Source organism: Paramisgurnus dabryanus, chromosome 24, assembly GCF_030506205.2.
Source record: "Paramisgurnus dabryanus chromosome 24, PD_genome_1.1, whole genome shotgun sequence".
Lineage (NCBI taxonomy): Eukaryota > Metazoa > Chordata > Actinopteri > Cypriniformes > Cobitidae > Paramisgurnus > Paramisgurnus dabryanus.
The window spans coordinates 21,441,847-21,465,133 of record NC_133360.1 but is presented as its reverse complement, the minus strand read 5'-3'; the positions used below and the strand labels follow the sequence as shown (position 1 = coordinate 21,465,133).

General features: G+C 38.0%; 3 protein-coding genes across 3 annotated transcripts in view; all 3 read left to right on the top strand.

Moving 5' to 3' along the window:
* Positions 1-1,512: 1,512 nt before the first annotated feature.
* On the top strand, positions 1,513-7,097 carry LOC135740881 (uncharacterized). The gene is made up of 3 exons (XM_065259434.2): positions 1,513-3,203; positions 3,300-3,738; positions 4,637-7,097. The coding sequence occupies exons 1-3, from the start codon at positions 3,033-3,035 to the stop codon at positions 5,644-5,646; spliced, it is 1,620 nt and encodes a 539-aa protein (XP_065115506.1). The 5' UTR covers positions 1,513-3,032; the 3' UTR covers positions 5,647-7,097.
* Positions 7,098-8,236: 1,139 nt separating this feature from the next.
* atpv0e2 (ATPase H+ transporting V0 subunit e2) lies at positions 8,237-9,588 on the top strand. Its single transcript, XM_065259454.1, has 4 exons — positions 8,237-8,453; positions 8,603-8,650; positions 8,891-8,990; positions 9,094-9,588. Exons 1-3 carry the CDS (start codon positions 8,350-8,352, stop codon positions 8,982-8,984), a joined length of 246 nt encoding a protein of 81 aa, XP_065115526.1. The 5' UTR covers positions 8,237-8,349; the 3' UTR covers positions 8,985-8,990; positions 9,094-9,588.
* Positions 9,589-10,399: 811 nt separating this feature from the next.
* hoga1 (4-hydroxy-2-oxoglutarate aldolase 1) overlaps positions 10,400-23,287 on the top strand; it is a 75,124-nt gene continuing 62,236 nt past the window's right edge. Inside the window, exons 1-3 of the mRNA XM_065259446.2 lie at positions 10,400-10,521; positions 10,917-11,131; positions 12,269-12,397. Of these exons, the coding sequence (XP_065115518.1) occupies positions 10,930-11,131; positions 12,269-12,397 (331 nt within the window). The 5' untranslated portion in view covers positions 10,400-10,521; positions 10,917-10,929. The remainder of the gene's footprint in view (positions 10,522-10,916; positions 11,132-12,268; positions 12,398-23,287) is intronic.

The following is a 23,287-nucleotide window of genomic DNA, read 5'->3' as shown; positions in this document are numbered from 1 at the left end:
ACATACCAACAAGAGCCCTTATTTGCAGAGCAAACTTATCAAATGCCTCAATATCTCCACGTCGGATATCTGGGGAGTCCATCACTTTGGCGATTTTCTTGAGAGCCAATTTGTGCGGCTGGCCAAACCTTTCGTTCAGAGCAGCCATGGTATCAGAGTACGGAAATGGAGAATTGAGGTAGGAATCTGCCACCAGACGTGCTTCATCTAACTTTAGATGATCTAACAGGATTTGGTACCGGAACAACTCAGTGGCATTTGGTGGTAAAAGGTTCTCAAGCGCTATCTTCAACCGAGTAAACTCGCTAGGGTCTTTAGTACAGAAGTTAGGTATGGTTGGTGTTGGACCTCGGTATGTGGTCTATTGTCCGGCAGGAATTACATTGGTAGTGCAGCGAAGTCTCTGAGGTGACTGCAGCCAAGTAGGATGTTTTGACTGATGATATGCCTGTTTAGGATGATCAAAAGTCTCAATTGTGCGTTTTAAGGATGTTCTTGAATGCCAGTATGGATTAGGAGTGGTGTAAGGACCAGGCGTAGTTTGAAATCCTACTGGATGAGAAGTGAGACTGATGTTTCCAGACTGCCGCAGGAGAGATGGATGCTGGTAAGTATGCCCACCAGATTGAGCAGAATGAACATATGATTTATGAGATGTATCAGCCAAGATATGATCTTTCATTACGTTAAGTTCACCAATCATCTTTCCAATGAGGTCTATCATTCCAGAGTCACTTCGATGATCCACTGTTCTTTCATCTGCTGGGTTGGGCGGATTTAGATAAGCAGACTGCTGATTATGACTGATAGAAAGGCCACCCGTAGAAGTAAAGGGGGGGTGGTATGGCTTCACAGCGGGTGCTGTTATGCTGCTCATCTGGTGCTGTTGGACGAGGCACTGTAGAATACAATGTAGACTCTGGATGGTAAGGTACAGCTTCACGATGCAGGGATAGCCTATGCTGATTAGCATGGAAGGTCTGTGGCAGCGGAGTAGACTGCTGTTCTTCCCATGGTCTGTGATAAGGAGAAAACTGAGGAGGGTATGGTCGTACTGAAGCATAAGTAGCACCTCGTCCATTAATTGTATATCAGGAAAAGTTCTCTCTTCTCAGCGTGAGAAATAGAAGGTTTGGCGTGTGAGCGTGTGAACTGACTGAAATGCGTGTGCGTCAGACTTGAGAGCCTTGTTAATAGAGGAAACAGGGAACATGTAATGATGGTATGTAATGTATATGAAAGTGAAAGGCAATGTATTAAGGAGAAACAGACGGTAATTACTGGGAAACGAAGATTAACATAAAGTGAAATATTTATTGATTGTATTTGAAGTAGAATATAGTTCATTCCAGTGGCGGATGCAGAACGTGACATATGGTAAAAAAAAAAATTATTGGGCTGTCATAGCCTACAAAAAAGAACCTGCACACAGTGACAAATATAAATGAACACAAAAAACCTTATACTTTTTAAAATAGCCTATTAAAACTGTTTAAATAAATTAAATTAAATAAATTAAGCTACTAAATGCTTAAAATGAAGCTTCTAACATCATATTCTCTTCATGCAAATCACTAAAAATATATTTTCGTTTCACATATTTAAGTTAACTTACTAAATAAAGAAAGAAAAACGGGAATTGCTAGAATAATGTTTGACTCTGAGGTTAAACGAAATGACAAATAAATAAACATTTAATATACTTTTTGATGACCATAAGAGCAAGCGGGTAGCCTCCTGAAGAGCGGAGCCGAGGAGCGCGCATATCAGACGTGAACGAAAGGAATAATGGGTTTAATTATGCTTTCACTTCATTTCCTGACAGTTTCACTTGTTAGTTGGGATAGTAATGACTAACAAGATGACACCGAATTACATACAATATAATTACCTAACTAAATCTGAGAGAATGCAAACACATTACAATATTTTTTCCTCCACCCGAGGGGCAGGGCGCAGATACATTTTTGTAGCCCGACAGGAATTCCCCCGGGACTTCGGGGTAGCGATTTTGCGAGCCCTGCATAGGTTTGTTTTGTAGAAAGACTTTCTTTAAAGTGAATTTCGTTTTGTATAAATTGTATCATAATATGAATCAATGTTTAATCAAACAATTGCCTCGATTTAATAAATAAGAAGCAAACCAAGAACGTCTGTGGTGTGGATTGAAGTGAACCCACTTTATTTCCGCAGCCTACATCTTTCTGCTTTTAATGCATTTCTTAAATTAATGTCTCAATTAGACAGTAGGCTTATAGGTTGTTATGATAGGCTATTTGTTGCTAAAAAGCAATAGGCTATATTGTATAAAGTGTATCAGTAAACGTGGCGTGACTTATAGTGCTGAGCTAGAGAGGCTATATCAAACAACATCACTGTGATCAGATGTTTTTTTCTTTTTCTTTTTTTTTCCCGCTGTCATATTTGTTGTGTGTGTATGTTATTGAGAGGAAAGCGCGCAGCACATATTTATAACGTGTTGTTATTCAAAATACGTTTTCCACTTGCTTGCAAAAAAAGTTCTCGGGAATATTTTTCTCTTTAGAACCATAATGTATTGCAACATTCAACTTCTTTTTAATAGTTTTTAAATAGTTATCAGGCTTACTTATAATTTTACTGTTTTTTTTTTGTCTAACTATACAGAGTAGTATTTTTTTTTTTTTTTTTTGATTGGGCGGGCCAGCTGTCAATCTGGGCGGGCTCATAGCTCCGCGCCTGGTTCTTTCTCTTTACACTCCATCGCAGCAGGTGGTGGTATGCACCTATGAAGTTGGCGCGCAAGCCGTCACAAAATCAAAAAACGAAGAAGAAGACGAGTTGAGCTTCTCTATCCAGTACAGTAGGAGGCGCTCTGCAGCTTTTTAGTCCGCAGATAAACACACTAAAGAAAGAAAGAACGAACTCAAACCTGAACCGCTCTGTGTTTACACATTAATTTTATTTTAATGTACTTGTTTTTCTTGTTTTTTTTTTTTTGAGTGTTTTATTGAGTTTAAACATAGTCTTGTCTCTGTGTATTTAGTGTTGAGATGTTAACGATGGAAGATGAGATGGATGTGACGTGCTGTCAATCAGTAGGAACTGATCTGTCCATGCGGGATATTGATGATTTCATCACAGAAATCTCTCAGCTGAAGAAAGAGGTGGCGTTACTGGAGGCAAAGCTGAGTTCAAGAGGAGACGAAGTAGTGAAGAAAGAGGTTTGTACAGCTTAAACGTCCTTTAGTTGAATTACTCTGTCTGTTTGACAACATGAAATCATTGATAATCGTACACTGAGTGTGTTATGTTGTCAGGTTTGTTGTGAATCTTCAGTGTGTGTGACTGATGGGAGTCTGGATTCAGTGTGGATGAGCAGCAGAGATCAGAGCCGCACACCACAGCCACTGCTGGACAAACACACACAGGACTCAGAGCTCAGTCTTACTTTACTCTGTTATACTGAGTCAAAGCCCACAGACGCTCAGGAGGACAATGCAGTGTGTGATCAAGGCTCACAGGAGAATCAAACCTCCACAGAGTCTCTGGATTCTGTCTGTAACGCTGGAGAACAGCAGCAGATCTTGAAGATGTGTTCAGTCAAAGTCATCGACTGCAGGAACATCATGATGAAGATGAAGATGAGAAGAGAAACTACAGCTGAAGAACCTCACACTGAGGAAGATGAGGAACACACAGCTGAAGAACAATACACTGAGGAAGATGAGGATTACGATGATGATTCTATTCCTTCAGGTATGTTTCCTCCTTCAGTGTTTTTCCATATATGAACTTTATGAACTAGATGAGATTTGTAATATAAGTTAATGTTAATACATTTTATACTTTAATGCTTTTAATGCTATTAGTAATGACACTTGGGAGAATTAATAACATGAGTTATAATGGAGATGTAGCATTACTGTTATCATTAGTTTTTGTCATTTTAAAGTCCCAGCCCACAGCACTGGTCAGATGAGATTCTGTTGACGCCATGAACAAAATCTCACATATGTGATGCTGTCTGGGATATCCCATCACATGGTGAAATTTGACCAACTATAGGTTTGTGAAAGCTGGGTTTTCAAATTTTTATTTCTTTCAAAACTTGTCCATAACAAAAGTAATGTTTAGCTTTTCATAGTAGACTTGAAAAATAATAATTGAATGAAAACCCAGTTTTTAAAAAAAAAAGACAATTGAAGAAGATTTAATTATTTACCATTTACCATTATGTATTTAAGTTTGTTGTGCATATATTAGCTGTGTAGTCGAATGGATCATTGTCTACATAATGATCTTTTACATATGGTTTTGAGAACGAGGCGTTAAACCCCACCAAATCATCTTGTTTAAAACCAAACCCATTAGTAATGGCCATAAGACCCATTAGAAGAATATTCTGATTGAATTAACTCTTTCCCTGCCAGCGTTTTTCTTTTAAAAGTTGCCACTCAGTGCCAGCATTTTTCATAATTTTTACAAAAGTTTAATGCCTTCCAGAAAATGTTCTATTTAAAATATATAAACGGGTTTTATTATATTTGGGTTATATATGTCTCGAGTGTCATGCAGCTATAACAGGTCGGCTGTTTCCTGTTTCTGTGTGAATGTAGAAAAAAGATACAGAAGCCAAAAAATATTTCTTTTTCAGATGATAAGAGTGATTCATGTTCACACGGAGAAACGTCCCCAACATCAAAAGAGCGACTGACAGCACCAACGCTTTCCTCCATCACCGGTAAAAAGACTTTCAGACGTATAGAGAGACGTAAGAGAAAACACACAGGGCAGAAACTCTTCCCCTGCACCAGATGTAAGATCACCTTTACTACCTTACAAGAACGGAGACATCATTATTCAAAAGTGCACTTAGTAAAGAAGCACTTTCACTGTGAGAAGTGTGGGAAAAATCTTTTTGCAACAACTTCTAATATAGATGTTCACATGAAGACACACAGTGATGAAAAGCTTTTCCACTGCAGTGAATGTAACAAATATTTCTCCAACAAAGGAAATCTCGTTGCTCATAAGAGAACTCACACAGGAGAAAAACCATACAAGTGTCCCCACTGTGAGAAGAGATTTCGTAATTCAAACTATATTAAGAGACACGTGCGTTTACACACCAATGAGAGACCGTATCAGTGCAGTGAATGTGGAAAAACCTTTAGGGTTTTAGGCTCTTTAAAAACACACCAAAAAACCCACAGTGAGGAGAAACCCTATCAGTGTTCATTCTGTGATAAACGTTTTCATCAGAAAGGTCATCTGATATTTCACGAGAGGATTCACACTGGAGAGAAACCTTACCTCTGCTCTCACTGTGGAAAGAGCTTCTCTAATCCAACTGCCTTTAGCTTTCATCAGAGAGTTCACACTGGAGATAAACCTCATCCCTGTGATGTTTGTGGAAAGAGATTCAGTCAATCTAAACATTTAGTGAGACACCAGAGAATTCATACCCGTGAAAGACTTTACAGATGCTCTCAGTGCGATAAGACATTCGCTCGATCAGATGTTTTGAGAACCCATCAGAGAGTTCATACTGGAGAGAAACCTTACCACTGCTCCATCTGTGGAGAGAGATTCGCTTATTTAGGAAGTTTTCAGAGTCATCAGAAGAAACATTCTGAAGAACAAACTACACCAAATTCATCATAGCATCTTTTATCATTTTTATTCACAGCATCTATCACACCTTGGCATAATTTTGCTTAAACTTAACTTTAATTTTCTTGTATCTGTCTATGGAAGTGAAAGGTGCATTGTGTAACTTAAAAGGATCTCTTGACAGAAATGCAAGAAAAAGTATGTGAACCTTTTGGAATTGCATAGTTTGCTGAATAAAGTTGTCATCAAATGTGATCTAAGTCAAGGGTATCAAACATAATGTGTCTAAAAATAATTACACAAAATATTCTGATCTTTCATGTCTCTATTGAGAACAACAACGAAAAACCATAATGATTGTGGAAAAAGTATGTGAACCTTCTGATCTTAAAAAAGCTAATTGGAGTCTGGAGGTGTGGACTACATCTACTTTGAGTGATAAAAAACCCTCAAATTTTTGGAGTTTGCTCTGCACAAGAAGAACACGCTTGAAAACTGTACACCAGTACAATTCAATATTGTTTCAAATCAATCACAGGAAGTTCAGGATTTATCTGCTGAAAACTTTTAGCTCCTTATTTCCAAACATTAGGTGTCCCTCATTGTCCACTAAAAGTCTAAGCGTCAGGGCATCATTTAAAAAATTTTGTGTAAAATGTTATAATGTTTATAAACAGTGATTAGGTGATCTATGGCCTTGGGTGTGAACTGTTACAAGCCCTACTCCCCATCAGATTAGGCTGCGACAAAATAGAAATGTAACTTGATCAAAATTATTTGTGCCATACATAGGAATGATACATAAATGATGTGGCTTGTTTAGAAGAGCAGTTATATAACTTAATTGCTATCTGACACACGTGTTAAATAAAGCAGACCTTTTTTGATTTGGCTTAATTGGCATGCTTTATTTCAAAGTTAATGGAAGACTTAATTTGTTCCTTATGTGTTTTATTTATGTCCGTAGCAATACGGAAAGCATGCAGTTTATAAAGTTGCCTATTTAAACTCAAATATGATTTCAGCACGTTATTTGTATTATAATACCATCTAGTGGACGAGGGGTACTACTACTGCTTTAGATTTTTTTTCCTAAGTTTTTTCTTTTTTTATTGAACAAAAGGCACAGGGGATACATTATCAAGCACAAAAAAATAAAAAGACAGTGAACTCAAAGTAAAGCAAGGCAGTAGATAAGGATAGTCTACTAAAAAATATAACAATTCACAAAACATTCGTAGTCACTAAATTGCAAAAAAGAATCCAAGTAATTAAGAATTAAATAACATTGGGAATACATAAATAAATAATAATCTTCAAAAGAGTCAGGAAGTAATTTATAATGAAACCATAATTACTTTGAACAACAAAGAAATTTTAGCAGCTGTCTTATTAGCTGATAAACATATATGGGCGGTTTCCCGGACAGGGCTTATCCTAGTCCAAGACTAAAATGCATGTTTGAGCTGCATTCATTTAAAAACACTTTGTCCTGGTTAATTTTAACATATTTCATTGACATTGTTTTGTATTAAGATGCACATCTGTAGTGTAAGGTATTTTTTGTCAAAACTTCTTAAGAGACCGAATATGAATAAGGCCTATTCCTGGATTAACATAAACCCTGTTCGGGAAACCACCCCAGAGAGTCATAAAATAATTTTAAGTAAGTCTAAAATTGGGCTTTACACTTATGACTACTGCTTTAGAAAAAATGTATTCTTTAATTCTTAACTTAATACTTTATAAATGTTTATATGTCCTATCTGTTTACAATAATTTACAAACACAAATCTTAATAAGAGCTCTCATGTAGATTTAGCAGAAACCTTTATCCAAAGCAAAAACTCTGTTTTTTGGTCTGTTTTTTTAAGCGAGTAGCCTACTTCTAAATTGGATGAAGTTTGTTAAAACTTATAATTTACGATTTAACTATTGAATATGAATACTTTTGCCATTATAAACTCCTTAATTGTTTATTATTCATATTATTTCATTTGTAATACTTAATGTTCATAATAATGCTCAGGTTTTAGACTTCATGCGATGTCGTAGGAACTGACAGACAGACGGATGACGTCAAATAACCGCGAGAGCGATTCAAAATTAGACTTCTCCGTATGCCTTCACGAATCGTTCTCGCGGTAGTTTGACGTAATCCTCATGTCGGTTCTTGCAGCGCCACAATTTCTTTTTTTCTGAACATATTTTTTTTTTTTATTGAATCAAACATATTCAACACTGTTTTTAAATTAGCCAGGGGATGAAAGAGAAAAAATAATTAAATAAAAACATGAAAATACTTACATACATTAATACATTTAGCAGCTGTCTTGTTTATCAGATTATAAATAGTATTTAGATATTGCTTCACTTCTAATAGAAAAATACGGAATAATGGTTTATAATCTCCATATTTACATTTATGTATATTAAACTTTGCCAACAAAAGTAGCATATTAATCAAATAATATTCCTTATGTAAGGAGATATCATAAGAGAAAAAAACAAATAAAATATTTTCAAAACAAATTGCAGCGCCACATTGCTAGCTATGTTGCTATTGAGTGTGACGTATAGTGTATTCACTTTAAACGACAGCTTTTTCAACCAATTAGCGTGCGGGATCGGAATCAAACCCCTCCAATCAGGAAGAGGTAGGCGTGTACGAGAGATTAGTGCGGAATCGCGCTGTATACTTCATTGATAATCTGATTTCTGGATTGTTTTTTTTATAAACGCACTGTTGTCACAATGGTTTACCACTCGCTGGCGTTACCCATGATCTGCTTTACCACGCTGTGGGGTTTGGTGGGAATTGTTGCCCCGTTTTTGGTACCGAAAGGACCGAACAGAGGGTAAGAAATGATGCTAGAAGAGGCCGAGCCCGTTTATTCAAGCTGATGCATCTCTAAACGCTTTCATTCTGTTACAATGTTTCGGTTTTATTTTGATTCATGTTATTGTACCTGATGTGATTTGTGATTGTAATGTTTTATTATTACAGTGTCATCATAACCAGTTTGGTGCTGACTGCGGTTTGCTGCTATTTATTGTGAGTATAAATAATAATAATATGATAATATACAAAACATTTACATAAGCATATCACACACTTTCATCTATTCTTAAACGTCAATCTGTACTATGATTATTGACCCTTTATAATCATTAACATATATATATATATATACTGTTTGTGGATGTTAATTCTTGTTTACTTACTATGCAATACTAAAACGTGATTTATTAAAGTGTTTATTATTGTGTTTGTGTCTCTAATATGTGATTTTAGCTGGTTAATAGCCATACTGGCTCAAGTAAACCCTCTGTTTGGACCTCAGCTCAAGAATGAGACCATCTGGTATCTCCGATACTTTTGGGAGTAAATAGAGGTAAATTCATGCATTGTACTGTGTATTTGTTAAAACTGGATTTAATTATGATAATTAAGTGATTGTTGTGATTTACATACATTCTTATTTTCATGTTGTACAGGTGCATCGTTTTCCAGTTCCAGTTGGACCATTTATTTCATCAGGCATTTATCTTAAAATCAGTGAAAGTGAAGTGAAAACCAAACTGGAAGATTTATGTGTGTCCTGAAATTAATATTTATTTTAATGTATAGAGCAATTCTATTCAGTCAAACAAAGTCTGAATATAGTAATTGTAAAATACAACACATCTTATAATACATATGAACAAAAAAATGTCAAAGTGATGTTCTTGTAATGTGCATTGCATTTAAAGAAACATACCTGTCAAGTAAAGGGTAATGTTAGTCAATTTTTATTGTGTATAATGGTCCTCACTTGCCTCTGTGACATACTTTATTCAGGTGTGTTTATTGTATGTTAAAAGTATTTATTTATTGTCACTTTTGTTTGCAAATGTGATTGATGTTCTGTTTTTTGTCATTGTATGTATGAAAGTTGTTGTATATCTAAATGAAAGACTAAGAAAATAAAACAGCCTACTTATGCTTTCATATACTAATATATTTTATTGTACTGCGGCATAATAACTATCAGTGATATCTAAGCATATTGTGAATCCCTACTGAAAAATCCAGCTAAAACCAGCATAAGCTGGTGAGCTGGTCTCACAGCTTGGTTTTAGCTGGTGTAGCAAGGTCTAGCTGTGTTTCGCTCACTTTTGACCCACCTGCTTTGTGAGGCTGGTAGGACCAGCTTAAACCAGCTAGAACCAGCTCCCAGCGTATGCTGGCCTTAGCTGGATTTTTCAGTAGGGGTAACTATTCGCAGTGCAATCTATTATAATATCTATTAGCAGCTCAAATACTTTATTATTGCTCAAAGACACAGGAAAAGCTTTAGTTAGGGATGATGTCATTGGTATACTAAAGCATAAAGGCATATATGTGCTATCTATCGGTATAAATATTAAAACAAACTTTCTAACAGATTTTGACTATTTTAAAACTGTACTTTTGATCAGCAGAATTTCTAAAGTTTTATCAGTGTTTAGTTACAAAGTTAAACCAGCCACTATGGCTTTCCTCATTAATATCAATGACGTAATGACGTGAATATAATCATGAATATTTACGACGTAACCCACGTTCGGCTGGTAGCCCCTCCTTGTTTGTTGAACAGCAGATTGATTAATAATCAATATTAAAGCCACAACTTAATTAATATTAATCCTAGTACGAGCGGACCTACACTGTAGTAGGATTTGTAATTGAGTTCATGCGCATGCGCGTGGAGCACGCTCCTTCAGTTGTCATAACGGAAGCACGGACGCGGTTCTCTGCAAAAATAAATCATAATCTACTTGGATAGTCTGCTTCATAGACACGCGATGTTTAGTGAGCTGTAACACTGTTTCTGTTTTTTTAATAGTTTTCAAACAGACTTCATAAAGCTTCTGTAAAGTTATTTGGACTTCTGCAGCAACCAGGTTGAGTATGCAAAACAAGCTGCATTCACTATACTACATATCAATCTGTTTATTTTATTTAAGCATGTGATTTATTTAAAGGCTATACAAACATGTCTGTGCAAGAGTAGCTTAGAAAATAAAACAAAAGTTTTGGCAACGTAATGCTTTCACTTGCAGGCAAATATGACACAATTATAATTTATATACGTTAGCATTTATATACCACTTTTATACTCATTTAATTGATTATGAAGAACTAGTTTTATTAAAAATAATGTTTTCAAAGTTTTCCCAAATCTGTCAAAGATTTTTCAAATATTTTGTCAATATTTAGAGTTGATTATTGTGTTGATCATTAACCACAAGGTATAGCACGAAACAGAAGTTTTTTTCCATATACTTTCTCTCTACAGGCGAATAACAACCATGTTTGCAATCCGAAAAGTTAGTCATATATGCAGAAGATCAGCAGTTTTCCCATGGAGAGGTTTAAGTCAAAAAACTGTACAGAGACTGGACATCAGTGGGATTTACCCTCCTATTGCCACTCCATTTACTCACAGTGAAGATGTGGACTATCAAAGACTCAATGACAATCTTAAGAAATATGCTAACATACCTTTCAGAGGTGAGACTACATTCAATTTAAAACATTTCAGTAATCAAAAAGGCAAAGCAATAGAGTTTGTAAAAAATGCAATGCCATGTTTAAAGAAATGTGTGTGTGTGTGTGTGTGTGTGTGTGTGTGTGTGTGTGTGTGTGTGTGTGTGTGTGTGTGTGTGTGTGTGTGTGTGTGTGTGTGTGTGTGTGTGTGTGTGTGTGTGTGTGTGTGTGTATGTGGCATATTTGCTGTATCGTGTATTTTTAGTGTAACCCATATTTATGTTGACAATAGTTAACAGATGTAACTGAGGCGATAAACCTCAAGTCATGTTGCAGGTTAAAGTCCACTTTACGCCATTCAGAATGTGCCACCTAGTGGACATTTAAAAACATTACATCTTATTTGAGATTAAAATTAAAATTTTATTAAATTTTGATCCTTTGCAAAAAAAAAAACAAAAAAAAAACAAAGCACATAAATCACCAGGAAATTATCAAAATGAGTATATATATATTTTTTAACATTTAAGTGTGATGTTAATTGTTCTGTGTCCATATGGTTCAATTAAATGGGTTAAATTTCAAAATTTGCATACATTCTCTTTTTGAGGACCAAAATTTCTGGTTTTATTTCATTTTGAAAGAATATTTGGGGGATAATTGCAAAAATATCAATGTGGTGTAACCGGTCTGTGTCAGTTGGTGTAACCAGTATTTTTTTCATTAAAATATAAATATATTCATAAAAAATGTGGAATAAAATATAATCAACTAGTTTAGTGTAATATGATTTTTTAACATACATTTTTACATCATTTGTCAAAGATTATTTAGAAAACAGAGCTGTTTTCAGCATATGTCAGGACAGATATTACAAAAACGCATTAAAATGTACATTAAGAAATAACTAATAAAATTATATTTTAATTATATTTTTTGCTGATTACGCTTACATGCAATGAAGGTGGATAAAACATTTAATATTTCTCAATTGGTGGTTACACCATGCGACATTTTCAGGTCCATTCAGTCTTAACTTTTTTTAAAATGGAATTTTTTTATTGAATAAAATTTACACTGTGCATTTTTATTGTATATATTTTTATATTATATATATTGAAGTAGGATTTAGACATTTTATAACTTTGATTTTCCACGCAGGTCTTGTAGTACAGGGCTCAAATGGGGAGTATCCATACCTGTCACCCGAGGAAAGGGTTGAGGTGGTGAGGAAAGTAAAACAGGCCTTGCCAAAAGACAAGTTAGTCATGGCTGGATCTGGCTGTGAATGTAAGTCACGTATGTCTTGGTCTTCAGCAGTTTTTGTATTTACTATTATTCACTGTTGATAAATATTAACATTTTGTTACGATTATCATCTGAGCTGGACCCTAGATCTTGTGGTCTTGTTCATAAGACCTCATATAAAAGTGGCATGGGTCTTGGTTTATATATGAAGTGGGTTTGTATCTTTTTGAGGAATCGTATAATGGGTCCAATAATATTAACAGCGAACTTAGTTTTTTTTATGGATATTTATTAATTTATTGGAATCAAGCTGGTATGTTGCTCTTTATGCTAGATGAACATTTAGTTAAATGTCTCTATATATCATGGCATATATATATACTAGATAGAAAAGTTTGAAGACAAACTTTATGTTGGCTTGACAAAGCCTAGCCTGAATGTTTAAAACAGATTGAGAGAAATTTAAAACAAGTTTAGTTTAGTATTATAACTTTCCGTAAACATGATACCAAAAGTTACCATGTTAGCATGTTTAGCACTAAGTTAGCATGATGCTAACATTAATTAGCATGAAGCTAGCATGATGATAACATGAATTAGCATGAAGCTAACATGATGCTAACATGAATTAGCATGAAGCTAACATGAATTAGCATGAAGCTAACATGATGCTAACATGAAATAACATGAAGCTAACATGATGCTAACATGAATTAACATGAAGCTAGCATGATGCTAACATGAATTAGCATGAAGCTAGCATGATGCTTACATGAATTAACATGAAGCTAACATGATGCTAACATGAATTAGCATGAAGCTAGCATGATGCTAACATGAATTAGCATGAAGCTAGCATGACTTAGCATGAAGCTAGCATGATGCTAACATGAATTAGCATAAAGCTAACATGAATTAGCATGAAGCTAGCATGATGCTAACATGAATTAGCATGAAGCTAGCATGATGCTAACATGAATTAGTATGAAGCTAGCATGATGCTAACATGAATTAGCATGAAGCTAGCATGATGCTAACATGAATAAGCATGAAGCTAGCATGATGCTAACATGAATTAGCATGAAGCTAGCATGATGCTAGCATGATTAGCATGAAGCTAGCATGATGTTAGCATGATTAGCAGGAAGCTAACATCATGTTAGCATGATTAGCATGAAGCTAACATGATGCTAACATGAATTAGCATGAAGCTAACATGAATTAGCATGAAGCTAGCACGACGCTAACATGAATTAGCATGAAGCTAGCACGACGCTAACATGAATTAGCATGAAGCTAGCACGATGCTAACATGAATTAGCATGAAGCTAGCATGATGCTAACATGAATTAGCATGAAGTTAGCATGATGCTAACATGAATTAGCATGAAGCTAGCATGATGTTAACATGAATTAGCATGAAGCTAACATGATGCTAACATGAATTAGCATGAAGTTAGCACGATGCTAACATGAATTAGCATGAAGCTAGCACGATGCTAACATGAATTAGCATGAAGCTAGCACGATGATAACATGAATTAGCATGAAGCTAGCACGATGCTAACATGAATTAGCATGAAGCTAGCACGATGCTAACATGAATTAGCATGAAGCTAGCACGATGCTAACATGAATTAGCATGAAGCTAGCACGATGCTAACATGAATTAGCATGAAGCTAGCACGATGCTAACATGAATTAGCATGAAGCTAGCACGATGCTAACATGAATTAGCATGAAGCTAGCACGAAGCTAACATGAATTAGCATGAAGCTAGCACGATGCTAACATGAATTAGCATGAAGCTAGCACGATGCTAACATGAATTAGCATGAAGCTAGCACGAAGCTAACATGAATTACCATGAAGCTAGCACGATGCTAACATGAATTAGCATGAAGCTAGCACGATGTTAACATGAATTAACATGAAGCTAGCACGATGCTAACATGAATTAGCATGAAGCTAGCACGATGCTAACATGAATTAGCATGAAGCTAGCACGAAGCTAACATGAATTAGCATGAAGCTAGCACGATGTTAATATGAATTAGCATGAAGCTAGCACGATGCTAACATGAATTAACATGAAGCTAGCATGATGCTAACATGATTTAGCATGAAGTTAGCAAGATTTATTATGAAATTAGCATAAAGCTAGCACGAAACTAGCATGAAGCTAGTATGACTTAGCATGGAGCTAGCATAAGGCTAACATGACCAAAAGACCCAACCCCCATGTCTCTATGATGTTCGGATCCAGAGATATAAGGCTTTGTTTATTATGTTGCTAGGGTGCTCATATTTGGTTGTTAGGGGCGTGGCTTAATACCTCAATAAGAATCCAAAGAGACTGATTGGATGTCTGAGTAAAATAAGCCCACCCCCATGTCTCTGTGACACTGTGATGCAAAGATATCCATCTGGGCATTTTATAATGGCAGTCTATGGAAGATGTTGCTAGGGTGCCCAAAATGGTTGCTAGGGGCGTGGCTTAATAGCTCTGGGGTGATCCTAAGAGACTGATTGGATGACTGAGTAAAATGAGCCCACCCCCATGTCTCTACGACACTCTAAAGTGAAGATATTCCATCTGGGACGCTTTTATTCCCTTATATGGGCATGTTCCCTGCCCCATTATAAGTCAATGGGGAAATTTGGGTGGCCCTTACGCCCCAGGGGTGAAACTTACACCCCAATGTGAGGCATGTTCTTACAGAGCCTGCCAGCCTCTTCAAATGTGGTAACCCAGAAGTTTCTACAAATTTCTCGCTCGCAGCTATGACCCGTCAAAGTTTGTCGCAATGTTAAGTCAATGGAAAATTTGGGGTGTTTGAGCGCCCCGTTTAGGAATTCGGTAGGTCCCATCAGTTAGAAAAGATATAGCATAAATCTACGTACCAGTCTTAAAACTTTTGTAAAATTTTGTGGGTGTAGCTTGAAAGCTCTAGGAGGAGTTACAGTTAGAAAAAGTGTGGACCAGAAGAATAATAATAACTAGATAGGTACATTTCCTGAAGAAAATGTGAGTGGTGCTTGCCGTGGCAAAATTCTGGGGACCATATATGATTATACTCCAAGCCAAAAGTTAAACGATCCAACTCCCGTGTCTGTACGATGTTCTGATGTGGAGATATAAGGCTGTGTTTATCCGGTTGCTAGGGTACTGTATCTGGTTGCTAGGGAAAAATTTGGCATCCCATAATGATTACACTCTGAGTCCCGAGTCATACGGTCCAACCCCCGTGTCTCAACGATGTTCTGATGCAGAGATATAAGGCTTTGTTTATTCGGTTGCTAGGGTACTGTATTTGGTTGCTAGGGAAAAATTTGACATCCCATAGTGATTACCCTCCGAGTCATGAGTCAAACGGTCCAACCCCCGTGTCTCTACGATGTTCTGATGCGGAGATATAAGGCTTTGTTTACTCTGTTGCTAGGGTACTGTATTTGGTTGCTTGGGAAAAAATTGGCATCCCATAGTGATTACCCGCCGAGTCACGAGTCAAACGGTCCAACCCCCATGTCTCTACGATGTTCTGATGCGGAGATATAAGGCTTTGTTTACTCTGTTGCTAGGGAACTGTATTTGGTTGCTAGGGAAAAAATTGGCATCCCATAATGATTACACTCTGAGTCACGAGTCAAACGGTCCAACCCCCATGTCTCTACGATGTTCTAATGCGGAGATATAAGGCTTTGTTTACTCTGTTGCTAGGGTACTGTATTTGGTTGCTAGGGAAAAAAATTGGCATCCCATAATGATTACACTCCGAGTCACGAGTCAAACGGTCCAACCCCCGTGTCTCTACGATGTTCGGATGCTGAGATATAACTGTTTGAATTTTATGTTGCTAGGGTGCTGAAAAGTGGTTGCTAGGGGCGTGGCTTAGTAAGTTTTCAAGGATCCTGAGAAACTGATTGGATGCCTGAGTAAAATGAGCCCACCCCCATGTCTCTATGACACTCTGGTGCAAAGTTATCCATCTGGGCATTTTATAATGGCAGTCTATGGGAGATGTTGCTAGGGTGGCCAAAATTGTTGCTAGGGGCGTGGCTTAATAGCTCTTAGATGATCCTGAGAGACTGATTGGATGCCGGAGTGAAATGAGCCCACCCACTTGTCTGTAGGACATTGTAAAGCGAAGATATCCCAGCTGGAACTTTTTTATTTCCTTATATGGGCATGTTTCCTGCCCCATTATAAGTCAATGGGGCACTTTTGGGTGCCTCTTACACCCCAGGGGTACAACTTACACCCCAATGTGATGTATGTTCTTACAGAGCCTACCACCCTCTTCAAATAATGTAACCCACATGTTTCTACAAAATCCCTGAGCGGAGCTATGACCCGTCAAAGTTTGGCGCAATGTTAAGTCAATGGGATTTTTCGGGTGGTTTTTCGCCCCCCTTTCGGAAATCCTGCACCCGATCGCTTATAAAAGTCATAGCACACCTCTCCTCAATAAGCCGGTCAATTTGAGCCCTCTTTCATGGGTCTACGACAAACCGTGCGGGACGAGTTACGCGCCGAAAAAGTGTGCAGACATAAGAATAAGATATAACTAGATAGGTACATTTCCTGAAGAAAATGTGAGTGGTGCTTGCCGTGGCGAGTTTCGTGGGACAATTTATGATTATACTCCAAGCCAAAAGTCAAACGATCCAACCCCCGTGTCTCTACGATGTTCTGATGCGGAGATATAAGGCTTTGTTTACTCTGTTGCTAGGGTACTGTATTTGGTTGCTAGGGAAAAAAATGGCATCCACTAGTGATTACCCTCCGAGTCACGAGTCAAACGGTCCAACCCCCGTGTCTCTACGATGTTCTGATATGGAGATATAAGGCTTTGTTTACTCTGTTGCTAGGGTACTGTATTTGGTTGCTAGGGAAAAAAATTGCATCCACTAGTGATTACCCTCCGAGTCATGAGTCAAACGGTCCAACCCCCGTGTCTCTACGATGTTCTGATGCGGAGATATAAGGCTTTGTTTACTCTGTTGCTAGGGTACTGTATTTGGTTGCTAGGGGCGTGGCTTGGGAGTGGCCAATGATGAGCCCAGTGATTACACTCCGAGTCACAAGTAAAACGGTCCAACCCCCGTGTCTCTACGATGTTCTGATGTGGAGATATAAGGCTTTGTTTACTCTGTTGCTAGGGTACTGTATTTGGTTGCTAGGGGCGTGGCTTGGGAGTGGCCAATGATGTGCCCAGTGATTACACTCCGAGTCACAAGTAAAACGGTCCAAACCCCGTGTCTCTACGATGTTCTGATGCGGAGATATAAGGCTTTGTTTATTCGGTTGCTAGGGTGCTCAAATTTGGTTGCTAGGGGCGTGGCTTGGGAGTTGCCAATGATGTGCCCAATTGTTACACCCCTAGTCACAAGTAAAACGGTCCAACCCCAGTGTCTCTACAATTTTCTGATGCAGAGATATGAGGCTTTGTTTATTCCGTTGCTAGGGTACTAAGTTTGGTTGCTAGGGAGAAAATTGGCATCCCATAATGATCACACTTCAAGCCACAAGTAAAACGGTCCAACCCCAGTGTCTCTACAATTTTCTGATGCAGAGATATGAGGCTTTGTTTATTCCGTTGCTAGGGTACTAAGTTTGGTTGCTAGGGAGAAAATTGGCATCCCATAATGATCACACTTCAAGCCACAAGTAAAACGGTCCAACCCCCGTGTCTCTATGATGTTCTGAAGCGGAGATATAAGGCTTTGTTTATTCCGTTGCTAGGGTACTAAGTTTGGTTGCTAGGGAGAAAATTGGCATCCCATAATGATTACACTTCAAGCCACAAGTAAAACGGTCCAACCCCTGTGTCTCTACGATGTTCAGATCCAGAGATATAAGGCTTTGTTTATTATGTTGCTAGGGTCTTCATTTTCTGTTGCTAGGGGCGTGGCTTAATACCTCAATAAGAATCCTAAGAGACTGATTGGATGCCTGAGTAAAATGAGCCCACCCCTATGTCTCTATGACACTCTGGTGCAAAGATATCCATCTGGGCTTTTTATAATGGTAGTCTATGGGAGATGTTGCTAGGGTACCCAAAATTGTTGCTAGGGGCGTGGCTTAATAGCTCTGGGGTGATCCTAAGAGACTGATTGGATGCTTGAGTAAAATGAGCCCACCCCCATGTCTCTAAGACACTCTAAAGTGAAGATATTCCATCTGGGACGCTTTTATTCCCTTTTATGGGCATGTTTCCTGCCCCATTATAAGTCAATGGGAAATTTTGGGGGCCTCTTACACCCCAGGGGTACAGCTTACACCCCATTGTGAGGTATGTTCTTACACAGCCTGTCAGCCTCCTTAAATGTGGTAAGCCACAAGTTTCTACAAGTTTCTCACTCGCAGCTATGACCCGTCAAAGTTTGTCTCAATGTTAAGTCAATGGAAATTTTGGGGTGTTTCAGCGCCCCGTTTAGGAATTCGGAAGGTCCCATCAGTTAGAAAAGATATAGCACACCTCGTCAGATCAGACCGAAAGTCTGTCCAAAGTTTGATGGCTGTAGCTTGAAAGCTCTAGGACGAGTTAGAGTTAGAAATTTTAGTCTCAGAAGAAAAAGAATAACTAGATATTAAAGTTTGAAGACAAACTTTATGTTGGCTTGAAAAAGCGTAGCTTGAACGTTTAAAACGGTTTGACAGAAGTTTAGTTTAGTAGGCTATCTGGCTGTTAGAATGTTTAAGTATGAAGGTAGCATGATTAGCATGAAGTTAGCATGATTAACATGAAGCTAACATGATGCTAGCATGATTAGCATGAAGCTAGCATGATGCTAGCATGATTAGCATGAAGCTAGCATGATGTTAGCATGATTAGCATGAAGCTAGCATGATGTTAGCATGATTAGCATGAAGCTAGCATGATGCTAGCATGATTAGCATGATGCTAGCATGATTAGCATGAAGCTAGCATGATGCTAACATGATTAGCATGAAGCTAGCATGATGCTAGCATGATTAGCATGAAGCTAGCATGATTAGCATGAAGCTAGCATGATTAGCATGAAGCTAGCATGAAGCTAGCTAGCATGAAGCTAACATGATGCTAGCATGATGCTAGCATGAAGCTAGCATGATGTTAGCATGATTAGCATGAAGTTAGCATGATGTTAGCATGATTAGCATGAAGCTAGCATGATGGTAGCATGATCAGCATGAAGCTAGCATGATGCTAGCATGATCAGCATGAAGCTAGCATGATGCTAGCATGATTAGCATGAAGCTAGCATGATGCTAGCATGATTAGCATGAAGCTAGCATGATGCTAGCATGATTAGCATGAAGCTAGCATGATGTTAGCATGATTAGCATGAAGCTAGCATGATGTTAGCATGATTAGCATGAAGCTAGCATGATGCTAGCATGATTAGCATGAAGCTAGCATGGTGCTAGCATGATTAGCATGAAGCTAGCATGGTGCTAGCATGATTAGCATGAAGCTAACATGATGTTAGCATGATAAGCACGAAGCTAGCATGATTAGCATGAAGCTAGCATGATTAGCACGAAGCTAGCATGATGCTAGCATGATTAGCACAAAGCTAGCATGAAGCTAGCATGATTAGCATGAAGCTAGCATGAAGCTAGCAGGATTAGCATGAAGCTAGCACGATTAGCATGAAGCCAGCATGATGCTAACATGATTAGCATGAAGCTAGCATGATGCTAACATGATTAGCATGAAGCTAGCATAATGTTAGCATGATTAGCATGAAGCTAGCATGATGCTAGCATGATTAGCATGAAGCTAGTATGATGCTAGCATGATTCGCATGAAGCTAACATGATGTTAGCATGATAAGCATGAAGCTAGCATGATGCTAATATGATTAGCACGAAGCTAGCATGATTAGCATGAAGCTAGCATGATTAGCATGAAGCTAACATGAAGTTAGCAGGATTAGCATGAAGCTAGCATGATTAGCATGAAGCTAGCATGATGCTAGCATGATTAGCATGAAGCTAGCATGATGCTAGCATGATTAGCATGAAGCTAGCATGATGCTAGCATGATTAGCACGAAGCTAGCATGATACTAGCATGATTAACACGAAGCTAGCATGATTCTAGCATGATTAGCATGAAGCTAGCATGATGTTAGCATGAAGCTAGCATGATGTTAGCATGATTAGCATGAAGCTAGCATGAGGCTAGCATAATTAGCATGAAGTAAGCATAGGTTAGCATGATTAACATGAAGCTAACATGATTTAACGTGAAGTTAACATGATTATCCTGATGCTAGCATGATTAGCATGATGCTAGCATGATTAGCATGAAGCTAGCACTATTTAGTGTGCAGCTAACAAGATTTAACATGAAGTTAGCATGATTTAGCATGAAGTTAGCAAGATTTATCATGAAATTAGCATAAAGCTAGCATGAAACTAGCATGAAGCTAGTATGACATAGCATGGAGCTAGCATGACGCTAACATGACCCAAAGACCCAACCCCCATGTCTCTATGATGTTCAGATCCAGAGATATAATGCTTTGTTTATTATGTTGCTAGGGTCTTCATATTTTGTTGCTAGGGGCGTGGCTTAATACCTCAATAAGAATCCTAAGAGACTGATTGGATGCCTGAGTAAAATGAGCCCACCCCTATGTCTCTATGACACTCTGGTGCAAAGATATGCATCTGGGCTTTTTACAATGGTAGTCTATGGGAGATGTTGCTAGGGTACCCAAAATTGTTGCTAGGGGCGTGGCTTAATAGCTCTGTGGTGATCCTAAGAGACTGATTGGTTGCCTGAGTAAAATGAGCCCAACCCCATGTCTCTGCGACACTCTAAAGTGAAGATATTCCATCTGGGACGTTTTTATTCCCTTTTATGGGCATGTTTCCTGCCCCATTATAAGTCAATGGGAAATTTTGGGGGCCTCTTACACCCCAGGGGTACAGCTTACACCCCATTGTGAGGTATGTTCTTACACAGCCTGTCAGCCTCCTTAAATATGATAAGCCACAAGTTTCTACAAGTTTCTACAAGTTTCTCACTCACAGCTATGACCCGTCAAAGTTTGTCTCCATGTTAAGTCAATGGAAATTTTGGGGTGTTCGAGCCCCCCGTTTAGGAATTTGGAAGGTCCCATCAGTTAGAAAAGATATAGCACACTAAGTCAGACCAGTCTGAAGGTCTGTGGAAAATTTGGTGCATGTAGCTTGAAAGCCCTAGGACGAGTTAGTGTTTATAATTTGGGGTAGAATAATAAGATATAAGTTTAATAGCAATAACAATATATTGGCTTTTTCAAAGCCAACATAATAATAATAATAAGTTTAAGTGCAACAACAGTATGTTGGCTTTCTCAAGCCAACATAATAATAATAATAATAACTAGATATTAAAGTTTGAAGACAAACTTTATGTTGGCTTGAAAAAGCGTAGCCTGAACGTTTAAAACGGTTTGACAGAAGTTTAGTTTAGTAGGCTGTCTGGCAGTTAGTATGTTTAAGTATAAAGGTAGCATGATTAGCATGAAGCTAGCATGATGTTAGCATGATTAGTATGAAGCTAGCATGATGTTAGCATGATTAGCATGAAGCTAGCATGATGCTAGCATTATTAGCATGAAGCTAGCATGATGCTAGCATGATTAGCATGAAACTAGCATGATGCTAGCATGATTAGCATGAAACTAGCATGATGCTAGCATGATTAGCATGAAGCTAGCATGATGCTAGCATGAAGCTAGCATGATGCTAGCATGATTAACATGAAGCTAGCATGATGCTATCATGATTAGCATGAAGCTAGCATGATGCTAGCATGATTAGCATGAAGCTAGCATGATGTTAGCATGATTAGCATGAAGCTAGCATGATGTTAGCATGATTAGCATGAAGCTAGCATGATTAGCATGAATCTAACATGATTAGCATGAATCTAACATGATGGTAGCATGATTAGCATGAAGCTAGCATGATGCTAACATGATTAGCATGAAGCTAGCATGATGCTAGCATAATTAGCATGAAGCTAGCATGATGTTAGCATGATTAGCATGAAGCTAGCATGATGCTAGCATGATGCTAACATGATTAGCATGAAGCTAGCATGATGCTAGCATGATTAGCATGAAGCTAGCATGATGCTAGCATGATTAGCATGAAGCTAGCATTATGCTAGCATGATTAGCATGAAGCTAGCATGATGCTAGCATGATTAGCATGAAGCTAGCATGATGTTAGCATGATTAGCATGAAGTTAGCATGATGTTAGCATGATTAGCATGAAGCTAGCATGATGCTAGCATGATTAGCATGAAGGTAGCATGATGCTAGCATGATTAGCATGAAGCTAGCATGATGTTAGCATGATTAGCATGAAGTTAGCATGATGCTAGCATGATTAGCATGAAGCTAGCATGATGTTAGCATGATTAGCATGAAGCTAGCATGATGTTAGCATGATTAGCATGAAGCTAGCATGATGTTAGCATGATTAGCATGAAGCTAGCATGATGCTAGCATGATTAGCATGAAGCTAGGATGATTTAGTATGAAGCTAGCATGATGTTAGCATGATTAGCATGAAGCTAGCATGATGCTAGCATGATTAGCATGAAGCTAGCATGACTTAGCATGATGTTAGCATGATTTAGCATGAAGTTAGAAAGATTTATTATGCAATTAGCATAAAGCTAGCATGAAACTAGCATGAAGCTAGTATGACTGAGCATGGAGCTAGCATGAAGCTAACATGACCCAAAGACCCAACCCCCATGTCTCTATGATGTTCAGATCCAGAGATATAAGGTTTCGTTTATTATGTTGCTAGGGTGCTCATATTTGGTTGCTAGGGGCGTGGCTTAATACCTCAATAAGAATCCTAAGAGACTGATTGGATTCCTGAGTAAAATGAGCCCACCCCTATGTCTCTATGACACTCTGGTGCAAAGATAT

Coding starts and splice junctions, on each gene's coding strand:
- LOC135740881 (XM_065259434.2), top strand. CDS start 3,033: ATGTTAACGATGGAAGATGAGATGGATGTGACGTGCTGTCAATCAGTA. Junction 3,204..3,299: donor ACGAAGTAGTGAAGAAAGAG/GTTTGTACAGCT, acceptor TTATGTTGTCAG/GTTTGTTGTGAATCTTCAGT. Junction 3,739..4,636: donor TGATGATTCTATTCCTTCAG/GTATGTTTCCTC, acceptor TTTCTTTTTCAG/ATGATAAGAGTGATTCATGT.
- atpv0e2 (XM_065259454.1), top strand. CDS start 8,350: ATGGTTTACCACTCGCTGGCGTTACCCATGATCTGCTTTACCACGCTG. Junction 8,454..8,602: donor CCGAAAGGACCGAACAGAGG/GTAAGAAATGAT, acceptor TTATTATTACAG/TGTCATCATAACCAGTTTGG. Junction 8,651..8,890: donor GCGGTTTGCTGCTATTTATT/GTGAGTATAAAT, acceptor ATGTGATTTTAG/CTGGTTAATAGCCATACTGG.